At 34.9% G+C, this 18179-nt stretch overlaps 1 protein-coding gene across 1 annotated transcript; it reads right to left on the bottom strand.

Moving 5' to 3' along the window:
* Positions 1–1203: 1203 nt before the first annotated feature.
* On the bottom strand, positions 1204–5136 carry LOC124531126 (nucleolar protein 58). Its single transcript, XM_047105589.1, has 5 exons — positions 4950–5136; positions 4345–4421; positions 2922–4070; positions 2332–2461; positions 1204–2151 (listed from the first exon to the last, which is right to left on the bottom strand). The coding sequence occupies exons 1-5, from the start codon at positions 4992–4994 to the stop codon at positions 1912–1914; spliced, it is 1641 nt and encodes a 546-aa protein (XP_046961545.1). The 5' UTR covers positions 4995–5136; the 3' UTR covers positions 1204–1911.
* Positions 5137–18179: the final 13043 nt, after the last annotated feature.

Below are 18179 nucleotides of genomic sequence, written 5' to 3'. Positions count from 1 at the left end.
TATTTACAACTTAACCAGAGATATTATAGGGATGCTTACCTTTAAAAAGTATAAAATAAAAAATTAAATTAAAAATTTCAGAAACCCCCGCCACAAAAAACATAAGCTACCTTTAAAAAGTAAAAAATAATAAAAGAAAGTTAATCCTAAAGTACCTATATGCATAAGTATGTATTAATATTAAAAAAAAAAAAATTCGCGTTGTGGGACCGAGAACAAATTTAACGTCATCGAAAACGCTCTTATGCTCAAAAATTAAATTTTACAAAATATTAAATACATTTTCTACTATGAATAAGTAATTTTGTTTATTTGTTATGTGTATCCACTTTAATATCATCCAAAATTTCGATGAAATGTCTAGGCGCGGTATTAAAAACTGGTTAGTGAATTTTGATGGATACATATAAACCAAACAGTGAAGTTGTTTGGTAAACCGCCAATTATTGTGTATCAGTCGCTCGAAATAGACAAGTTTACACCTTATCTTATTTTGTTTTAAAATGTATTTACAAATGTTTAATGACTTCGTCTAAAAGTAATGCTATTGGACACTCTATTCCAACAATAACAGGAGAAAAGCCAAATAACTAAAAAAAACTACATTTGGCAAGAAATTGACAAGATATAATTGTTCGTGAGCTTAATTAATCTATGGATACTCCATCATTATGGATTTGCGAAAAAATGTCGTTTTGAACATCGACGAAACAGTTAAAATTAAAGTGGATATACATTGTCAAATGTAATCGTTTTATGTTTTAAATAAAGATATATTACTTATAAGTTCTATGTACTATAGTTGTAAGTCGCATGAAATACTAAGACTTGTTTAACTTTTATTTCTCTTCGATTAGAATAGGTTTTGGTTAATTAGTTGTGTATGCAAAAGCCTGTATTAGTTTGATAATGTTTTTTTTTCCATAATATTATATTTATGAGTGTTTTAAATTATGCAGAAGTTAAGCTTTTCAATGTACATAAGCACATGCACTGCTGTTTATTTTTTTAGGAAAAATATTCAATGTCTCCTATTCATTAAATAATTACTTTTTAAATCACTAAGCGGCCCGTAAACCATTACGCTTTTGAATCGTAAATAATTTATAGTCATATAAAAATCATGATTGTTTATCCACGTTGATATTTAATAATACGTATTTAACAGGTGATAAGTGGGGTGTATAAAATAAAAACTATAAATTATGCGTATTTTTTTAATAATAAAAATCTCAAATTGAGATTATTTTATACTTAAAACTAAAACCATTTTTTCAATACGATTATGATGCAGTCACATCTTTCATTAGCGTCTAAGAAACACGTACTATAGCCGTTATAAAAATATTTTCAAAATATTTCTTATCTATAAGAAAACCTCGTCAAAACTTGTCAAATTTAAAACTTACACAATGGAAGCGTATTATGGAACTAAAGACCTATTCAAATAGGTAATTAAAGTTATCGGTGGTGATGCACACATTATCAGTAGATGTGACCGCACCCTTACACTCCCAAAGAGTAAAAAAATAAGTTTATCCAAAGACACTTCGAGAACATAGAGGCAGTATATTTAAGTAGATCTAGGATTTACTTTACGATGAAGCAATTAAAAAATAATAATACAGAATATACATTCTGTAAAATTTTAGATATATATTTTGCTAAACAAATATAGTTACGATCTAAATGTATATTTATTAATATGTATAGCTTAGGGCTACTTAATGAATAGAAAATTGAAACTGCAACTTCAAAGTTGGTTTTACAAAGTTAGAAGGTTAAATAGAAGCAGCTGTTGTTTTACTTAGATACAAGTAGGTCAATTTAAAAAGAGAACATGTACTTAGTGTCTTCAGATATTTCATATTTCAGATGACTCATTCAAACACAATACTTCTACGAGGTAGTTTATTCTTCTTCAACCTTTGACTGTCTCTTCTTCTTTTTCTTCTTTTCACTAGAGGGTTGCTGTGGTTCTTCTTCTACCTCAGTCTTTACTTCTTCTGCTGCTGCTTCTGGCTCGAGTGACTTTTTCTTTTTCTTCTTCTTTTTCTCTGAGGTAACTTCTGTACCATTTCCATTCTCTTGGCTTGTTGCTTCTTCTTCTTTGACCTCTGTCTTTATTTTCTTCTCTTTTTTGGGTTTGATCTAAAGAACACAATGAGAGATTTTATATTAAAATATGAATTTGAAATATTACTAAAATGTTTACATGGAAATCTAAATACAGGACATCATACATATACCACAGTATATACAGTAAGTATAAAATGTTAAGTACAAAAAATCAAGAAAATAAATATAATTTTAGAATATTATATCACTTACATCAACCTCATCACTCTCTAGTTTGATCTTTTTACTCGTTACCGGGCCATCTTCATCTGGAGAATGTTCTCTCTTTACAGCTTTCTTGCCAATTGTGCTATCAGCTGCGACGGGGTACTCAAACACCTCACTAGTAAAATAAGATAATCATAACTTTTAATCATATCAAATCATTCAAGGGTTTTATACAATGTCGTTTTGGAATCAAATCTTCTTAAATTTGTTAAGGCATCTCTAAAAGGAAACCTGCCTATATAAACCATTCAAGTATAATGGCTATCAATTAATAATTTCTTTTAGTTATGAGTTTAGAAGAGTATTACAAAAAGACATCAGTTTTATTTAGTGTGAGAATATCAATAGCTAAGAACTGCAGGCTTTATTACAGGCTATACATTTTACATTTTGCAGGTTATACATTGCATATTAAGGGGTGTTTATATTTTTATTTATTACCTAAACAACTAAAAACAAACTTAAACTGTATATTAAAAATGAGGAGTTAAATTATATATAATCATTAGACTTACAGATGCAGTTTTGTTTGCGATACTCAAGTAAGTAATAAACAATATAATGAAAATACTTACGATTTACTGTGGTATTTTTCAAACTTGGCTTTAGCTTTGCCTGTACCACTTATTCTTCTCAGATTACCCTCCTCCAAAAGGCGCAATTTGTTTTCCAATTTAACTTTGTGTTCAGCACCTAACTCAAATGACACTTCATCACCGAAAGCATCAACACGAGTCGCTAACGCTGCTTTTGCTGCTAACATCCTAGACATCTTTCCTTTATTTTTAGTACTGCATTGTCCAACTAACTGTGCGTGGTATATTAAACCATATTTTGGTGTATCCTTCTTTGTTTTCAAAGCTCTAAACAATGCCTTCTCCGCTCCAAGTATCTGCACTGTTGACGCAGGATGTTTGGCTAAATTCATTAAAGAACCCGAGTGTGCAATCAACCTAGCTCCAATGTGTTCACCGATTAGGACCGTTAAGTTTGGTGCCATGGCCATCATCCTGGCTTTAAGATAGTCTGTTAAATGTGTTCTATAATCTGTGATTGATATTATCTCCTCACACAGGTGTTGTATATTAATAATGTCATCGTCAGAAATTTCTGTTCCCATCGATATTTCAGCTGCCTCTTTGACTTTTTCTTCTAAGTCTTCTGGGAGTATGTCTGATAGGTCTGTCTTTGCAGCATTATCGCGGGTGCCCATTAATTTGACAATTTTCACAAACAATGTGTTATCTGTAATGATTTTACCGAGCTCAGGGAAATGCCAGCCGTACCATTCCCGGCATCTCATTACATAGTTATTTAGTTCTTTGTCTAAGTCATCTAGGAGACATTGAGCTTGAACTATCATTGTATCAATTTTGTCAGGAGAGAATTTAAGCTTATATCTAGAGAGGGAGTGAGCTAGACCAAGAGCCATTGCAGTCATTTCTTTCTTTGGCAGTCCAGTGAGGAGACTGTCCATTTGTGAACGAATGCATCTTAATAGTTCCTGGACATTAGAATTTGAAACACACTGTAGGTCAAACTTCTCTTTGATTGCACTCCCCAGTTTGGCATCACCAACTAATAGCTGATCTTGTACTTCTTTGCAAACATATTTCTTAAGAGCTTTTTTTAATGTCTTGGAAACTTTTCCTTCAATAGCTGCTGTTGTTGCTGCCAAAGCTTCTGTGGTGTCTTCAAATTTAATGAAATTCTTTAGCTTCACACTGTAAATAATCAACTAAATTAAAAAAATGTCCTTAAGATCAATCAGAAAATACAATTTGTATATATTATTTTTAATACACATCTAAAACTGGACCAACACTTTTAAGATAATTGATAACAAACTATTATTAGTCTATATTATTAGCAGGAAATAAACATAAAATGAGGACACTATTTAAACAGATATAACATTTTAAATGTTCGATGACACTATAATCGTTGTGTTCTAATTTGTAAACAAATAAAATGCATGTTTTACATTTTACAACTTACACTGATGAAGCTCCCTCCGGTGTGTTGAACTCTTGATACAAATCATTTATCTGAGATAGTTTTGATTCGTCTAACAACTGAAACAAAATATTAAACTGAGAATTGCTACTAAAATAATTTGTTTTTGTATGTTATTACTATACTACTTTGTAATATTTTCAGGAAAAGATCATTAATAATTTTAAAATATAATAAAAAGACATAAAATTGACCAGGATGGTACAAAGAGGTTAGATAGTATTGATTACAAGCAATGTGCTTGCAAAACATTGTTTATAATCTGCATTCAAAATACAATGCACATTTCTGTTTTTGATAAACATCAATTGCTTATTAATCATTAGCTCCTTTTTAATTGAACTAATATATAAATAAAAAGCCATTAAATTAGTACGCACATGAATTAAGGGATATAGAACTCGTGTTAAAAATGAGTATAAATAGTATTACGTTCGTCAAATACGTATTTTTAAATATTTAACAATAAATTATATGTTTTAATTCAGCTTAAATAAGTAATCAACTTTTTTTAATGAGAATATATGTATAGGAAAGTTGTTGTCGTTGTGAAATTTATAGGTTATATTCAACACGTGTAACATTACCTTGAATATAGCGTATCCCGCCGGAGTCTCGAATAGCACCAACATGTCGATAACTGACGATACACTTTACACAAATTAACTATAACCAAACGAAATGTTTAATTACAATTTTGTAATTTTATTTGCTACTAACACGACGCTTCAGCATCGCGGGAGGTTTGACTTTGACAGGTGCGACTTGCGTCACTACAATCGTATCGTACCTAGTTTTCGCTTGGGTTAGTAATGCGTTCCATTTCAAGATGAAATGTTTTGACTGATGTTTAAATTGTAAGTGTGTCCTAAAAATATACATTACTACTTTCATTTATTAAAATTTATAAACACTATCCTAATAGTGTAAAACAAACCAGTTTATAGATAAATATACTCATATGAAGAGATACATAAATCGAACTTAGCAAACAAATATATTGAGATGCGTTACATGGCGTATTAGTCCGGTTGACAAATAATCAAGCGTCCTAGATTTATTTTGGACTCGGTAGACACGTTTTTTTTCGTTACATCATTATATTAATATATTCAAATCAGCTTTTATAATAAATTTTTTGTCATTTTACGGGACCACTTTTAATTGCAATAACCTTAAAAATGAAAAAGGGATGTAAGGGGGCGCAAACTACACCTTAGTGCCCCAAGCCAACCTCACCTGCCCGTGGTGCATCCTGCCGACCAGCAAACGAGGCTCTGGCGACCGACTGATGGCGGTATAACCATCAACATAATAGGCGTAGCTAAATACCACAGGCCGGTGACGGGCAGCAGCGTCACCGGTGCGAGAAGCTACGCCCTGCGATCGCCAACCCGCCTGCCCAGCGTGGCGATTATGGGCACAACCTCTACATGCAGCACACACGCAAGCCACGGCCCCCAGTTCCCGGCAGCCCCGCTATTCCTCGTCATGGTGGCGACGATGGTAACGGCGGGACGGGGGGTGCTAAGAATCACCGGGCTACGGGAGGCCACCACAACCGACTGACCCTTGCGACGTACAACGGACGCACGCTACGGCTTGACTCGCATCTAGCGCAACTTGAGGCAGAACTTGGGAAAATTAGGTGGCACATATTAGGGCTATGTGAAGTCCGTAGAGAGGGAGAGGACACCGTAACCCTCGAATCAGGCCACCTAATGTACTTCCGAGAGGGTGGCCAACAATCCCAAGGTGGCGTTGGGTTTCTGGTAAATAAGTCCCTAGTTGACAACGTGGTGGAAATCTCCAGTGTGTCGAACAGGGTAGCGTACCTCATTATAAAGCTCACCGAGAGGTACAGCCTCAAGGTGGTGCAAGCGTACGCACCGACCTCGACACACTCGGACGATGAAGTGGAAGAATTATTCGATGACATATCGAGGGCCCTCCACTTCACCACGAAAACCCACTTCAACGTTATCATGGGGGACTTCAACGCTAAAGTGGGAGTACAGAACTGCAGCGAATCGGTAGGAGGACCCCATGGATTTGGAAGCAGGAATCATAGGGGACAAATGCTTATCAACTTCCTCGAACGGGAGGGGCTCTTCTTGATGAACTCCTTCTTCAAGAAGCAGCCGCAAAGGAAGTGGACATGGCAAAGACCCGACACTATGACCAAAAACGAGATCGACTTCATAATGACGGACATGAGGCATATATTCAGAGACGTCTCAGTGATTAACAGGTTCAATACCGGTAGTGATCACCGACTCCTCCGAGGCTCTCTGAATATCAATTTTAAGGCCGAGCGCGCCCGTCTGATGAAGTCCACGCTCCGACCAAAGCTGCTCCAAACCATTGCGGGATCTGAAACATTCCAGTCAATCCTGGAGAACCGATTCGCTGCCGTGGAAACCACAACTGACGTAAACCAGAACCTCGAAAATGTAGTCCGAATTCTCAGGGAAGAAGGCACGAGATATTGTGGCATGCAGCGTAAGGGCAGGAAGTCGAACCTTTCGGAAGAGACATTGGGGCTCATGAAGAAACGACGTGAAAACCCACCTGTCACTTCGTCAGAGAAACGGCAATTAAACCAAGAGATCAGCAGGCGCGTACGACACGACCTCCGGTGCACCAATACTCTTGCAATAGAAAGAGCTATTGAGCAGAATCTGGGGTCTAAGGTGTTCGTACAGTCTCTTGGAAGGAGCCACCTGACGAAGTTGACCACAGCAAGTGGAGAAGTCGTTTCTTCAAAGCCGGCAGTACTTTCGGAAGTAGAGGACTTCTACGGCCGGTTATACGCATCGCATGCGTCTCGACCTGATCCCGAAAATGAAGATCCTAGAGCTACATTAACACGCCATTTCTCCGAAGTCCTGCCTGAAGTCAGTATTGGCGAAATCGAGACTGCTCTTGGACAGCTTAAAAATGGAAAAGCCCCTGGAGAGGACGGCGTTACCACAGAGCTATTAAAAGCGGGAGGTAAACCGGTACTTAGGGAACTTCAGACGCTTTTTAACTCTGTCCTCTTCGAAGGGAAAACTCCGGAGGCGTGGAGTAGGAGTGTGGTCGTCCTGTTCTTCAAAAAGGGAGACAAAACCCTGCTGAAGAACTATCGTCCCATATCCCTACTGAGCCACGTCTATAAGCTGTTTTCAAGAGTGATCACGAACCGTCTTGCGCGAAGATTCGACGAATTCCAACCCCCGGAGCAGGCCGGGTTTCGGACCGGATACGGCACCATAGACCACATCCATACAGTGCGGCAGATTATACAGAAGTCCCATGAGTATAATCGGCCCCTGTGTCTTGCATTCGTGGACTATGAGAAGGCCTTTGACTCGGTTGAAATCTGGGCTGTTCTGGAGTCCCTGCAGCGTTGCCAAGTTGATTGGCGATACATCCAAGTGATGAGATGTCTCTACGAAGCTGCCACCATGTCCGTCCGAGTACAGAATCAGCAAACAAATCCCATACCATTGCATCGAGGAGTGAGACAAGGGGACGTTATTTCCCCCAAATTGTTCACTAATGCAATGGAGGATATGTTCAAGACGCTGAACTGGAAAAGACGTGGCATTAACATCAATGGCGAATACATCTCTCACTTGAGATTCGCAGACGACATCGTCATCGTGGCAGAAACGCTGCAGGACCTACAACAAATGCTGAACGAGCTGGCTGATTCTTCTATGCGTATCGGCCTACGGATGAACTTGGATAAAACCAAGGTCATGTTCAATGAACATGTTCTACCGGAACCGACTACGATACACGGTACCGTCCTCGAAGTTGTTCAAAAATATGTCTACCTCGGGCAGACTCTGCGATTAGGTAGAAACAACCTTGAGGACGAGGTGAATAGAAGAATTCAGCTGGGTTGGGCAGCGTTTGGGAAGTTACGTCGAATCCTAACATCGTCGATCCCACAGTGCCTTAAGACGAAAGTCTTCAATCAGTGCGTCCTACCCGTCATGACATACGGAGCCGAAACGTGGACACTCACGACAAGGCTGGTCCACCAGCTTAAAGTCGCTCAGCGTGCTATGGAAAGGGCTATGCTCGGCGTTTCTTTGAGGGATCGCATCAGAAATGATCCGATCCGATGGTGATCCGTCAAAGAACCAAAGTCATCGACATAGCCCACCGTATTAGTAAGCTGAAGTGGCAGTGGGCTGGTCATATTTGTTGTAGAACCGACAACCGTTGGGGAAAACGTGTTCTAGAGTGGAGACCGCGTCTCGGCAAACGTAGTGTAGGACGTCCTCAGGCACGGTGGAGTGACGATATACGCAAGGCGGCAGGCAGGAGCTGGATGCGAGTAGCTGGAGAAAGACCACAGTGGCGTGCACTGGGAGAGGCCTATGTCCAGCAGTGGACAAAAATAGGCTGTTGATGATGATGATGATGATGAACCTTAAAAATACAATAAATGTTTTTTTTTTAAAGTTTTCTTACAGAATGTCTCAGGATTAGAAAATAAGTGAATGTAATTCCTGAATATTAATATGTTAGAATTAGATATAAAAAAAATTGTGTAAAATTACTAATTATCGAACACTTAATTAAATCTGCTGGAATGAAAAAATAATTTTGTTTATCGACTTTTGCGAATCATAGGATTTCATTACCTATGAAAAATAATATTTAGTATAGGGGGACTAACAAAACGGTGTTCTTTCACACTGTGTATAATTAAAAATAATTACTCCTGTAATAATTGACCTTTCCTCAATGATGTTTTAGTAAACAGATATGTTATTAACGCGCAAAAAGTGAAGACTAGAAAACGTCCTAATTGTGACGTTTGCCTTTAGTCGTTTTGCGTAATCAAAACATCTAGGTAGTTATTCCTTTTACTTACTGTTTTTATCAAGCTATCCTTTTTACTTTTAACGAAATGTAAAAATAAACTAAAATAAACGGTCCCCGGCGCGGCACACTTTTTTCTGTTGTTTAGTATGGATATAACATATCTGCTTATTAGAATATCATTGCCTTTCCTATTATTCTCAAAAGGTAGACGGTCATCCTGGTTCATATAATATTAAATCTTTAATAACACTTGCAATAAATAATTAATAAAGGTTAGTACTTACGTCATTGTCAAAACCCTTTGTTCCAAAAATTTGTTTTCATAAGTTATATTAATTAAAGTAAAATTAAATAAAACTTTCCAAAGTCGCTTATCTTAATTGGCACAGCACTGAAGGCGAGTTCGCCCGTATCATTTGAGTACATAACCAGAAGAATACGGGCTCATGTCTTGTTTCTCCACTTTTGGTTAGATAATCAAGTTATGTCATTAACAATTAAACAATACACGCCTGTGTATTGTTTAATTAAATAGAAGCAACACGTTGTCTCTCATCAAACTAATTTTTGTAAATTTAAAATTGTGACGTCAGATTTAATTAATTACAAATTATTATTATATTCTTTATTGCGCTAAAATATGTTACAATGATGGTACAGTAATATTTGTACAGGCAAAGGTGGACTTATCTCTAATAGAGATTTCTTCCAGTCAACCTATGTAGGTGAGTGACAGGGTGATGTAGCGGGCAAAATAGCAGACTGTAGTCTAGAAAATATATAGAAAAATATGAAAGTATAAATACTTACATAAATAAAAATATAATACATAAACATACATAAAAATACAATACACAAAATACATATACTAAGTATATTATTTATAATATATACTATATAAATAATTATACAATTAATGTAGATTTAGGAGATTCCTTTAACTTCTTTTGGGCTTTCTCTAAAATTCTTTCTTTTTGGGCGCGAACAGTAAGGTCTATATTGGCACGAGTTGTAATTTGTTATAAATATCATTTGTTTCTCATTTGGATTTGTAAGCTCAACTGAGTAAGTAATTTACTTCAATATATAGAACACTTTTGGTTTATTTGTTAATGATTGAAGTTGTTTCCATTATTATTAAAGTCATTTATGTTTCTTGTCTTTTTTTAATTTATTACACTTATGTATGCTAAATGAAGAATATTAATCGAAGGCTGTAGGTACGTTATTGAAAATCGTAAATGTTTTTATTATTAAAATTGTTGTTACACTTACAAGTTAATTAGTTTAATTAATGTTTTGTTTTTTATAAAAGTGTATTAAAAAAATAAAATTATTTATTATAATCTGCAAACGATTTGTAAAAAGATTTGTTAGGCTAAAATAAAGCATGGCAGCGTGACGCGTTTATCTTTTTTTACGTTGACACTGTTGACAGAAAATTACGCGGGTAATAATAATTTTCGTTTTGTCAGAAATGAAAAACGGGAATGTTTATAATATTTATTTTAATTGATTACGTGATTGATGTACTCTAAATGTGATGTTTTTTAACAAAGGTGGAAAAAGCTGTTGCCACAATATATTTACAACAATATTATCTGAATTCACAATAACGTAAGATTACCTTGATAGAATCATTGGCAATCATTGTGTGTACCTCAAACGTAAAAATATGTTTATGACACCATGTTCCCGTCTTCGCAAAGTCAATAAATCCGTCTTGGCGCCAGGTATCTATTTCTATAATAAAATTTTGCAGATATTTTTAACACTTGACTTACAGGCAGGATAAATGTATTGTATACATATTCTATTTATATATATAATAAATATAAATAGTTTAAGTTCAAGTTTTTTTTGGTAATTATACTGATAAGAACCGGTTACATTCCAAATCGGTGGTGGCTTTAGATTTCCTACAATGTACAATGACGATTCAAAAGTATTTGTAAAAAGCCCTGTATTTGAACAAGATATATTTTGATTTATTAGATGTAATATTTTTTCAGTACCCTATATTATCTCAAATATTGTCGATCTATCTCAAGTATTTCGATTTTGCATTACTGCCGTTAAAAAATTGCTAAGTTTGCCGTTAATTAAAATATATGTAATAAAGTCATTTGTTTTAATAAAAAGAGAACGTATTGATTGTGGTACAGTTTTTTTTTATATTCTAGGGTATAGTAAGGAGCTGAAGGATCATCTAATGGCAAGTAACCACCACCTTAGTGGTTCCAGCGGATTCCTTAGTGGTTCCAAGAGACAATGAAATGCTGGTTCAAATGAAAATGCTTTCAAAATCGTGTTGTTTTGGAAATCGAGTTAGTGTGGATGAAATTTAGAATTCTAACGAGATGCCCGAAGCAGAAAATCAGCGGAAATCAGCGAATAATGTAGGTAGGCTTTTTCTTTTTCAACCGACTTCCAAAAGGAGGAGGTTATCAATTCGTCTGTATTTTTTTTTTTTTTTTTTTTTTTTTTTATGTTTGTTACCTCATAACTTTTTACTGGGTGGACCGATTTTGATATTTTTTTTTTTGTTTGAAAGGTAGTGCTTCCCGTGGGGTCCCATTTTTTTAATTTTTTTTTCCGATGATGGTATCCATGTGAAAACGACATAAGTCTTAAATTTGCATTATGTATATGCGCGACAAATAGGTGAATAACTGAAAATCACTTTAACCAATTTTGATAATTCTTTTTTTATTATAAAATATATACTTCAAAGGTAATTTGGTGAAAGTTTGGTAAGGTTCTGAGCACAGGATCCATGACAAAGTAACGGAACGGAAGGGAACGGAACAATTCTGAGGAGCACGTTAGCGATACTCGGTCGAATCTTTTATTTATAGGTTATTTGGATATTTGAGTCACCTTCCGTAATGTGGTTATGTTTATGTAATTATCATAGTCGAATATTATAATCAACTAGCTACCCACCCCGGCTTCGCACGGATGCAATACTGATACTAAATATACTACAGAATTTGTTTATATACGACATCACATCGCAAACTTCTAAAATTATCAGTGTTTCTTTACTATATTGTTCATGTATTATATACACAAACCTTCCCCTTGAATCACACTATCTTTTAAAAAAAACCGCATCAAAATCCGTTGCGTAGATTTAAAGATATAGGGACAGAGAAAGCGACTTTGTTTTATACTATGTAGTGATGGAACTCCTATACGGCTCGCAGTTAGGGTGCGATATGGGGCAGAATTTCTTACTATCTTTAATCAAATTTTGTGTATGTGATGTGATGTCATATGATGACGAAATATAGTTGGTCTAAGGTAAGTTTTTTTGCTGAGTTCGATTACAGCTCTTTCGAGGGATCCTTGTAGTTTACGCCGCGTGACGTATTAAATCCGCATTTTCGAAAGTCTATTTTTGCTTTATTCGCAAGTTTCCTTTGAAATTGTCCTCGAAGTAGTTTCTGACTCATATAAACGGAACGCTTAATTTATCCATATTAAAAAAAATTAGTTAGTCAACATCAGCTTCACTTAAAATCAAAAAATAAATAAAATTTTAACAAAAAGAAAAACCGACTTCAAACAAAACACTATTTTAAAACAAATGAATATGCACGAAAAAGTAAAAAAAATAATTGCGTATTCAACATATTTTTTAGAGTCTACCTAAGTTAAATAAAATGAAAAATATTAGACTACTTAAAAGTCGATTAACGATTATATCATGTAGTTATAATTATTGTTATATTTGGAGTCGGTGTCAGCCAATAAAACCCTACAGTATATCTATCAAAAAACAATACGAGAATACTTTAACAAATATGTTTTTTTACAAATTACCTTTTACACAATAATATACTGGATCAATCAAGGGGCTCGTATCGCTTCTTTCTTTTGATTGTTGGGGCAAGGGCACCGTGGCTGACACCGGCTCCAAATATACCAATAACTATAACTACATGATATAATCGTTAATCGACTTTTAAGTAGTCTAATATTTTTCATTTCATTTAACTTAGGAAGACTCTAAAAAATATGTTGAATACGCAATTATTTTTATTACTTTTTCGTGCATATTCATTTGTTTTAAAATAGTGTTTTGTTTGAAGTCGGTTTTTCTTTTTGTTAAAATTTTATTTATTGTTCACGCGAATGTAAGGAAATATGGATCATTTGTCTATTCCGGGAATGTCATACCTGTTATGAGATCGAATATGTTATGTATCCCTTGTTTACAGTGACTTAAACTTAGTCACAAATATTTTTATCAAACTCGAATCGCTAAAATAAACGAATTTAAGCGTTAAATGTGTTTAGTAATCATAACATTTCGATCAAAAAGATGTCGTTCCGCCATTATCGTTAAAACAAATTACCAATACTAACGTGTTTGAGTGCAAATATTTGTTCAAATGGATTTACATTCCCGATTCTCCCGCGCCATTCGTTCGGAAATTGAATAACCGCCTAAAGGCGTGCACTCACGAGCTGAATGATTGAATGAATGGGTCCATTGAGCGGTGAGCGAACAAGTGCCGCATCAATCAGACGAGGAATGAGATTATTTTTTCCTTTCAATACGTGTTTTTTAAGCAACGCTCTCGTCATTCGTTCATTTTACGAAGTGATGACTTAGTTTTGTTAATGTAAAAAGCATTTTGAACTGAATTCAGACCGACATAATAGATAACAGTATTATTTACTACTACATTCGCAATTCGAATTTTTAATTAAATTGTCTCGTTAAAAAACACTAGTGATTCTGATTTTATTGCGAAATATATAAATTCTAAAAAAATAGTTGAATATGTTTGTAATTGAAAACATTCAGGTTGTATTTAATTAAAATGATTATGCTACTACTGTATCCCACGCAGACACGTATAATCTACAAAATTAGATAACCTGTTGTCGATTCGCATACAAATTAAAAATATATCGATATACCGAAATACTGAAATATTCTAAAGGAATAGAATTTAAGTTCATATTTTAAATGTGAATTGACTAGGCCAACCGACAGATGTGCCTGATGGTAAATGATCACCGTCGTCTCATGTCGTTGTCAATATTTTGTCTAACGCTAACGTCGTTAGATGTTAGTGGTAAACAATCATTGTGTGGTTCTTTACATCACCAAGTATTTTTCTGGGTACTAAGATTTTATGATCCTTGTGCTTTAAGTTATTATGGCTCACTCACCGTTCAAACCAGAACACAACAATAGTATTTGATATATTGCATGAGTAGGTGGTTCCTACTCAGAAAAACATGCACAAAATTAAATCGTTCGTAAGTAATCGACGATGAAAAAAAATAGCGTAAATTCTGCATGTGTTGAATCTAAAGTCGAACAAAAATGTGATGGAATATGCTCCAAGCGATCTCCTATAAAAGGAAGTTTGGGTCCAATAGTTATGTTCATGGCACTTTCGTTTTATTATTGCATTTGATTTCAATAGTTGATTTCAAATAACATTGTTTCAAATAAAACCGTACTTAATCGTCATTTTAAACTAATTACAAACTAAAATAACTAACTAATGAATGGCCAAATATCGCACACACGCCACAAATATCTGATTTTAGTTTAACTGTAATAATAAGCTACTGATTCATACGTGGAATTGTTTGTTGTAATTGATAAATAAATTAAAAATTTAAATATTTTGTTAAGCGTATTTTATTAGGGCTTTATGCAAGCTCACCTAGGCAGGAACCTCCCAATCATGATATATTCTAGCGCTTATAGTTGAAATTACTTTGTTTCGCTTTGTTTAGTGAGCCAGTTTGTAAATACGCACAAGGGGTATCACGGCTTCGATCCCAAGGTTGATGGCGCGTTTACGGTTAAAATTTCGTCAGTTATTTTATATTAAAAAAGAAATCCATTCCAGCAGCATAATTTAATAGCAAGATTTATTATAGAAGATAATGAGACCTTAAGTTTAAATTTTGTGTCCTACTTCATCACCAACCAAAAATTATAAACTCGAATGCCGGTCTTTAACTCGCGACTTATAGTTAAAACCATGTGTACTACAACGTACCTACTATTATGTACTGTCCTGTATTATGTGTCGATCAGTTCGAATCTCGCCAAACAAAACTAACACTACGAAGAATATAAAATTCACAACCAGCTTCGTCGATTTCCACTGACATATTAGTGATCTGGGAATAAGAACTAACTAAATGGAAAATCGACGTGACTGGTTTCATGTGAGTAGCGTCGTCTGAGAATGGCTTTAGAATTACGCTATTAACTTTAGTTGCTAGGTCTTATCCGTATTCGTAGCTTGAGGTCTACCATATTTCATAACGACTATGAATCCAAAGGCACCATACATTGAAAACTTTCCCAGTAATATTATCCAAAGTTTCGTACATGGCGGGCGATGGAAGTTTTCCAACGAAGTTCCGTGAGCTCTAAATTAGTCATGCCGCCCTGGTAGCTTCCCCAAGGCATACTTACTGAAGTGTAGATAACACATGCATGGAACGATTATCCCAACCCGCGGCTACACTTAGGCAAATTGCGCCGCCATTAAGCAACCGATCAGATCCAACACTCGGGAAGCCATTCCTGGAACCCATAGCGCGATCCGTAAGCAATAGTTACCGTATTTTACGGGTACTTAACGTTTATTTCACACGTGGAAAGTATTGAAGAGTCGGAATGTAATTGCAAAATCAATATCAATTTGAGTGACGTAAATAACGTTTATGATAATATTTATTTTACGTTTCGTATGGGCTTAATCGACCTCTCCTTTAACCGCCGCGGCATTTCATATAGGTAATAAGTCTATACTCGTATGTTTTCTGATGTGGACCGTATTTTATAGCAAAAAAAAAATATTGTTGCTTTAGTCAAAACTCAGTTAGAACTATTTTTTCATTAACAGAATTACTTTATTATTCTTAAATTTGCAATTGAATAAATCTGAATGCTTACCATTTCAAATTGATACTAATAAAATTAATCTGTACATTCGAAAAAACTAACATCGTTCGTATATAGTCGAATGGCTATATATACTCAGGAATGAATGTATAAAATTCTACAACCATACTTCTATGCTACTATCTATTTAATTACAACATTTATACACTTTGTATAGATTGTTTTTTAACTCAATGTATTATTATTTATAAGTGTTGTCACCATAAAAAGAAAATTGTTTGGCCACCTAAGTAGGCTATACTGCTAAATAAAATCAATCACATAAGGTAGAGAGCAGAGCAGTGGATGAGATGGATAGTGAAGGCATATATGAGAGCATTTGCCGTTACCGCATACGAATGGGTCGTGGAGTCCTGCTATTTTGACAAAAGAAAGACACGCGTTGAGTTTCTTTCGTCGCTTCTACTCAGGTCTCGGTGTTTCCTTTTCCGAACCGGTGGTAGCGTTTATTTTGGCTATCAATAAGTGCTAATGCTTCGATATTGAATATAGGAATTAGAATTTGCGTGTACCAATAGATGTCTCCGAAAACATCATGATGAAATCATAACATAAGCGTTGTTTTAATATGTAATTTATTTTTCAATCTCTTTAATGCAGTGGTCACAAGTGTAGGAGGTACAATAGTTACAAAGTAGATAAATAACAAGTTTTATCGCATGTACAAGGGTCGGCTATGTAATCGCTTCGCGCTGTATTTTCATTTTCTTTTCGTCGCTGTCGTAGTTCCCGCATTTGTTCGACCCCCGAATTTTTAAGTTATTTGGTCTCCTTTCGACGCGAGAATTGCTCTGATTTTTTTATAATTCCAGGAATGTTCACTGTTTACATGTGACGTCATATATTGAATTTTTAACTGAGTTCGAAGTTTAGTGGTTAGAACGCGTGCATCTTAAACGATGATTCCGGGTTTAAGCCCTGGTGAGCACCACTGAATATTTATGTGCTTAATTTGTGTAATATGCGAGGAAAAACATCGTGTGGAAACCTGCATGTGTCTAATTTCATAGAAATTCTCCCACATGATTATTCCACCAATCCGCATTGGAACGGCGTGGTGGAATATGTTCCAAAATTTCTCCTCAATGGGGGAAGAGGCATTAGATTAGCAGTGGGAAATTTATAGGCTGTTGTTGTTTATTTATAACCCAACGAATATTTTCAACTTTCACTCACCAATCAATGTTTTCTGTAAGTGCTTCGCGAGCTCTTTATGGCGATACTTAAACCAACGTCATAGCTAAAAGCGTATTCACGATACACTAATTTATGACATAACACAACGCTGATTCAGAATGCAATTACGAATATGCACTTACCTTACATTTGTGACGTCACAGGATAAATAAATTCAGCATGAAGAACTTGGAAAAACACGTTGGATACGGCATTGTTGAGATGAACAAAGCAAATGTTAATCTTCTATTTTATTTTGTTTGGTTAAATCCAAATCAAATATTAAAATAAAATATTGTAAGTATAACTACATATACTTTAAAGGGAATTTGATCAAAAACATAATGGAATAAAAATATCTTAAAAAATGGGATATTCACATTTTCTTGATTTCTATCTAAGCTTGGGCCAAATATTAAATAATGATTTAGTATTTGAAATAATCCAGGGATTTTTGTGAAACTTCGTTTTATTGGTATAACGAAAACAGCTTAGGCGTTTAAGTTTCGATTTGTTTGTAGAAAATTATATATTGTGTCATAGGCCACTCACACTTCAAACATACATATATGTATTTGCTTTGTAAAGTCAGCTGTGTTTTTGACTTGCGAAGTCTACAAAATAAAATGTTTAAGCCCTTTATATTTATCAGCATTATAGTTAAAAATAACCATATTATTTGGAATGATTGTAATGTAAAATATGTGCTACATGAAAACATAATTAAATAAAAGATTGTCTGTCGCTTGCTGTCTGCATAGAAAATTCATAATAATTAGAGGTGACGATGTAATCTCGAATTTTGCTGACCTACCACCAAAATGACTAAAAACTAATTGTAGCTACAGTACCAGTGTGT

This window comes from Vanessa cardui, chromosome 7 (assembly GCF_905220365.1).
Source record: "Vanessa cardui chromosome 7, ilVanCard2.1, whole genome shotgun sequence".
NCBI lineage: Eukaryota > Metazoa > Arthropoda > Insecta > Lepidoptera > Nymphalidae > Vanessa > Vanessa cardui.
This window is presented reverse-complemented; position numbering and strand designations above follow the sequence as displayed.

Bases quoted from the DNA above. Each gene is read 5' to 3' on its own strand.
- LOC124531126 (XM_047105589.1), bottom strand. From the start codon at position 4,994: ATGTTGGTGCTATTCGAGACTCCGGCGGGATACGCTATATTCAAG. The intron at 4,422-4,949 runs GTAATGTTACAC...ATTTTGTTTCAG, and splicing joins CGGGATACGCTATATTCAAG to TTGTTAGACGAATCAAAACT. The intron at 2,462-2,921 runs GTAAGTATTTTC...TTATTTTACTAG, and splicing joins GAAAAATACCACAGTAAATC to TGAGGTGTTTGAGTACCCCG.